This window comes from Octodon degus, unplaced genomic scaffold (assembly GCF_000260255.1).
Source record: "Octodon degus isolate 3935 unplaced genomic scaffold, OctDeg1.0 scaffold00022, whole genome shotgun sequence".
NCBI classification, from domain to species: domain Eukaryota; kingdom Metazoa; phylum Chordata; class Mammalia; order Rodentia; family Octodontidae; genus Octodon; species Octodon degus.
Genome location: NW_004524598.1, coordinates 8930469 through 8936763, shown reverse-complemented (window position 1 = coordinate 8936763; position 6295 = coordinate 8930469). Strand labels below are relative to the sequence as shown.

Below are 6295 nucleotides of genomic sequence, written 5' to 3'. Positions count from 1 at the left end.
AGGGGAAGGAATCAGTTTTCTGAGAAGCCTATCAATTTTTTCTTTTGCTTACTTGCTATTTCTAAATTTTCTAAGTGAATATTACTTTTATGATTAAAAATAAAATCTAAATTCTATTTTCATGGCCAATAAACTAGAAAGATTTCATAATACAAATGAAAAAAATAAAAAAACCAGATACAAAAACTACCTAAGTAATATGGCTCCAGTTTTATTGGAAAGGAAGTGGGGGGAGGGATGAAGGAAAGGAAAAATAGAGGAGATGGGAAAGGGGAGACTGAAGAAAATCTCAGAAATTTAACATGAGGGCCAGGGATATAGCTCAGTGGCACAAGCGCCTGCCTGACAAGTGCAAGGTATCAAGTTCAATCTCCAGCACCTCAAAAAAAGTTAAAAGAAAGAAAGAAAGAAAGAAATTAACATGAGATTTAGCTCTAACATGAAATAAATGGTTTTATTTTGTTCTTTACACATTCAAAACAATGTTATTCTCTGCACTTTGTTGGAAATGTTTATACTGAACAAACTGATAAAACATACCTTATATACTAACAAAAATCCCTGTACACATTAGTAACTTTAAATAGGGAGAAAGCTTAGTTTTGCTTTAAAATAAAATTTTAAAGCAAAATTGAATTTGGTTCTAAAAAGATATTTGGTATAGTCATGCCTTCTCTTTTCTGATCCTTGTGTTTTGAATATTTGAAAGCGCATAAAGGCTAACTAGAAGCTAATTACCTGCTAACCTTAATGCTGTATGACTTTCCACCCCCTCATTTAACTTGGGGAGAACAAAGGGTCCCTTGGTCAACTAGGGCCTTCTTGCAGGGCGGACCGAGGAAGAGGCCACCACCTTTGGTGCAGCTGTAGAGTCCTTTCCCTGGTGCAGAGTAGCCTGGCCGGGACATCCCAGCATGCAGAGGCTAAAGCCGTGGGGCAGCAACATCTTGCTCTGTTCCCACCTCATGCAATCCCAGCTGTACCACTGGGGGGGCAACAGGGTCGCTGGCCCGAGACCCCACCTCTGGGCCACTCTGGCTTCCCTCCAGTCTCACCCACATTCAGTAGCAAAGGCAGCATGACCTGGAGGGTGTCTTTCAAACCAGGACAAAACATTACCTTTTCTTTCAAAGCTTTCCTCTCTCACAAAGCAAACGAGAGCCAGGAACTTTGTCACCTCCTTTAAGTAAAGAACTGTCGTATTATTCAGCTTTATAATGGCTGTGGATTCCTTGTCATAGGGAGTTCCTGCACCATCTTCTTTGAGACTGAGGACAGAAAACAAGACATATTTGACTGCTGGGAAAGAACTAACTGTAACTCAGGGACAGAGACGAGTTTTAACACATGGGAAAGCCATGACAAGTCAGTACTTTTCAATGAAAGAGCCCAGCGACACACAGCCACCAACCACAGTACGATCACGACATCACTGTCCTGCGGACACAGTGAGTAGCAGCTGGGTGCCTGAGGAACACAGGGGAGGGATGGAGCTGAACTTGTCTTCCCTCCACAGCCAACAGCTTTTTGTTTTCTTGTGGTAGCAAAATCAGGCTGTGGAAAGCATGGCCTGGGCCAGGTGTGGTGTTCAGGCCTGTAAACCCAGATGCTTGGGAGGCCGAAGCAGGAAGACCCCCAAATTTAGGTTGGCCTGGACAACCTAATTTTAAAAATTTAAAATTTTTTTCAAAAGAGGTGGGCATGTCACTCAGTAGCTGGGTGCTTGTTTAGTATGCATAAAGAGGGACTAGGCTCAATCCAGTACTACAAAAGGAGGTGAGGGGCTGCTGGGGATATACCTCAGCAGCATAGCGCCTGCCCAGCAAGTACAGGGTCCTGAGTTCAATTCCTGTTACCAAAAAAAGGAGGGGGAAGCAAGCATGGTCTGCAGAAAGACAAAGAAAAGCTAAAAACAAGTTAAAGGCTTAAAGGGACATAACCCCCACATGCTGGGCTGGACATGAACCCAAGGGAAAAACTGCTATAAAAGATCTGAGAACTTTGATGAAATTTGAGTATGGGCTATATATTAGACAACAGAGTACTGTGGCCATGCTACATTTGCTTAATTTGATAATTAAACCATCATCCTGCTGGAGAAAGTCCATTTTCTTAACAGATCCACGTACAAGTAGCCAGGATCAATGATTCAGGAGTTCTGCACCATATTCTCAAATGGCTCAGTAAAACACGCAAATAATAAGTATTAGGAAGGAGAAAGGCAGCTAATAAACTAAGTTGGCAGAAGCTGGTGAATCCCAAGGAAGGGTGTAGAAGACTTCTCCTACTAGTCTTGCTCATTTCCTGTAGAGTGGAAATTTTTTTCAACATAGTTATAGTGGTCTATCTGCTTAAGAAAAGATGTGGTCTTCACAGATAAAGTTCAAATCCTGCCTCTCCTATATAGCAGGTGAGCTTAAATCTGGGCACTGTGCTGCACCCTTATAATCCCAGCACTGAGGTAGAAGGATCGCTAGTTCAAGCCTAACGTGGGCAATTTGGCAAGACCCTGTTTAAAATTTAAAAATGTAGTTCAGCGTGAATGGGGCGGGGCTGGGGATGTAGTTCAGCATGAATGTCTTGGGTTCAATTCCTAGTATCCCCATCCAAAAAAGTGAATTTAGACAAATTGAGTAACTTCTATATACTGACAGCAATTACTCCAAAGTTTCCTAATTAAATTTCCTAATTATTACTTCATTAAGAAATAATACAGAGGCTTGGGGACATAGCTCAGTGGCATAAGCACCTGCCTGGGAAGTTCAAGGTCCTGAGTTTGATCCCCAATACAAAAGAAAAAAGGAAAAAATACATACGTTGCTTTGAATATAGAGCTAAGAACATATGAAGCATACAATTAATACTAACTGCTATTATTATGATTATGACTTTAATGATCAAAACTGACCTGGGAGCACACACCTGTAATCCTGGCTAGCTGGAAGGTTGATGCAGGAGGACAGTAAATGTGAAGCCAGTCTGGGCAACCTAGCAAGTCCCTGTCTCAAACTAAAATTTTTTAAAAGGAAGCTAGGGGTGTAGCTCAGTGGGAAAGCACTTGCTTAGCACGCAGGAGTCCCTGACTCTGGGTTTATCGGTAACACCAAAAACAAAAACAAAATGAAAAAACTTGATGGGCCAAAGACAATGGTATAATCAGTTATGAGTTCTTTCTTCACAGCAAATGACATGTCCCTACACTTGTTTTATCTGAAACTATGTATATTTCTAATTTATAGTTACTTCTTTAATCTGTGAATAATTGGCCAGAAATATGACTTAATTGGAATTGTGCTAACCTTTTCAATTTTACATCAGGCAACATTTATTAAGGTATGTGACACACACCTTGGATGTGACCATGTATCACACACTGTCAGCCAGAAGAGTCCCTTAGCTAACAAGGAGCCTGGGGCTCGGGGCAACTCCTCAGGCAAAACTGCTGCTGAACTCCCACCTAGACTTAGCTCATATAAAAGTCAATGCTTTTGTCTCAGAAGCACACAAAGGGACAGGGTGATAAGGCTGATTTAATGAGGAGCCTAAATTATAGAGTATTTTAAAGGAAAAGTGATTTTCTTAGTTTTAAGACTATTTTAGATGCCAGGCATGATGGTGTGTGCCTGTAATCCCAGCATTTGAGAGGTTAAGGCAGGAGGATAACTGCATGCTCAAGGTCAGCCAAACCATCTCAAAAAAAGAAAAAAGAAAAAGAAAGAAGCATTTTAAACTGAATTTACCCAGCTAGTTACAAATAAATTATAAGGGTTGAGGATTTAGCTCAGTGATAAAGCACGTGCCCAGCAAGTTTGAGTCCCTGGGTTTGACTTCCAGCACCTCAAAAAAGAGGAAAACAAAAAGTAAATTGTAAGCAGGAGGACCCATGAAACCCAGGAGTTCAAGGCCAACCCAGGCAACAGAGAGATCTTGTTTACAAACAAATAAGAGGAAAAAAAAAGAGAGAGAGAGAAAATAGAGAAATATTTTAAGGGATTAAACTCAGTACAACCTACCAAAACATAAAAGAAAAATTCTTGTGTTGGATCTCAAGAGATTAAAGATGGTTTAACAAAATTCTTAACTAACATTGAACTATTTTTAGCTGTTTTTGTTTTTTAAAGTACTGGGGACTGAAGCCATAGCTTTCTTACTAAACTATATCACCATCTCCTTGATTTATTTTCATTTTTTGTTTACTTTGGAGACAGGCGCTTGCTAAATTGTCAAACTGCCCAGGCTTGCAATCTCCTGCCTTAGCCTCCCAAAGCGCTAGCCTGTAGGCTACTGTCCCCACTAAGTACTATGGAATTTCCCTCTTATTTATAAGTAATGCTCTAAAGACAATTATGTGAAATATTAACATTTTTTTACCCAATGAAGGAAATTATAAAGTTTTCAAGTAATTATAATACATATATACTTAAATGCACACCAAACATCGTGTTATTAGTAAATAGTACTTAACAGAGAAAAATTAATAATGCTAAATAAAAAAATGCAGAATTGTATGTAGAAAATTATCTCATTATCCAAAAATTTACAGAAACAAGAATAAAATAAATAAAAAATGTAGCGATTGACTCAGTGATGAGATCATGAATTATTTTAATTTTATTCTTCACATTTTGTTTTCTCTACACAACACATGTATTATTTTCACTATCAAAAAATCTAACTAGAGAAAACAAAAAAGACCATTAGGGGCCGGGGAGATGGCTCAGTGGAATAAGTGCTTCCCTGGCAAGCGCAGGGGCCTGAGTTCAATCCCTGGTTCCACAAAAAAAAAAAAAAAAAAGATCATTAGGGCCAGGGAAATAGCTCAATAGAAAAAGCACTTGCCTGGCAAGCGCAAGGTACTAAATTCAATCCCTGGTTCTGCAAAAACAAAAACAAAACAAACAATAGAAACTAGTGAAGTTTTGCAATTGCAATTATGTTCTTTATCTACAATGAGCCTCCACTAGAGGGCCCAAGGTTCCCGCATCCCCTGCACCCCCTGCTGGTTTCCAGGGCTGCTCCTTTCAGCTCTAACCAAAAACTGAAGCAACCCCAGTGCCTACAAATCCTGTGATCAGACAGTCCTTACTGAATCCGATGGGTTCTGGGGGAACACTGCATTTCACCACAAAAAAAAAACAAAACAAAACAAAAAAATCTGATGGCAAAGCCCAGTTTCCTTCTGCCAGCCTCCTCCCTCCCCATGTTTGTTTTAACTGGGTAAAAGTAACTCTGATTAATATCATTTCCATGAACAACTTACCACTTATGTCTAATTACTATATGGCACAATAATGATCCTGCATATCATTAAGTATGTGCCAGATTAATTGTGGTGCTCATTGTACTTGATTATCCCAGTAATCTAGACTGTAATCAGGGTTCATTCAGCTTCTGTGTCTATTTCAAGGTCATCCACTTATGGCTTCACAATAATAGAACACTTCAGGGTGGTAATCCTGGGAAATAAGGTTTGTTTTGAAAGCCAGACGGCAGTGTCTAAAAATCATACTAACGATGCCAGTAATAAATTATGGCAGCTACATTTATCCACAGCCTACCAAGCCGACGCACGTGACGAGCCTAATGGTGTTTCATCTTCACCACAATCCTAGGAGCTAAGTATCACTATCCCTATTTCATATCAAAAGGGACTGACGGAGTTGTGGCGCAGGGAAACAGAGTCTGAGCAAAGGAATTTGAAACCATGCCAAGAATGACAGAGGAGGCTGTGGCAGGGCGCAGGTCACGGGCAGTGAGTAAAGATGAACCAGGGCTTTGCACCACACCCACAACTGGATGAAAACGCCAGGTCTAAGATAATCAGACAGTAACACCTTGATGTCACTAGATAACACCTAGGTCATACTCCCTCAGCATAACTCTTGTTCAGCAAATTCACGGTATGTAGGACTGTTTCTACCACTACAAGTTTCCCCACTATTCCTTTATTTGACACGATTTTTAGTGTGTAGGAAGTTGTGTCTTCTAAGAATCTGAGACCATAACAAGACACAGGCAACATTTGCTTGGTTTTATAACTCTACGCATAGACAAAAAACCAGCAATTGTTTTCTGCAACAAAGAGGATACCAGAAATATTAAAGTGAGCTGTTTATTTAGTGTTTTAGTCTCCTAAAAGAGTATATAACATTATAATAGGTTGATAGTTGTTTTTCAGCAGAGGATCAGGAATCAGACCTAAGTTCAAATTCCAGTTCTGTTTCGGACACTGTGAACAGAGGTTAGAGATTTAACCACTCTGAACCTTAGTCTCCTTATCTATAAAATGAGTATA

General features: G+C 39.8%; 1 protein-coding gene across 1 annotated transcript in view; it reads right to left on the bottom strand.

Annotated features, from left to right (window-relative positions):
• Rragd (Ras related GTP binding D) overlaps positions 1 to 6295 on the bottom strand; it is a 48779-nt gene that overhangs the window by 8206 nt on the left and 34278 nt on the right. The window contains exon 5 of the mRNA XM_023711914.1: positions 1120 to 1314. Coding sequence (XP_023567682.1) covers positions 1120 to 1314 — 195 coding nt within the window. The remainder of the gene's footprint in view (positions 1 to 1119; positions 1315 to 6295) is intronic.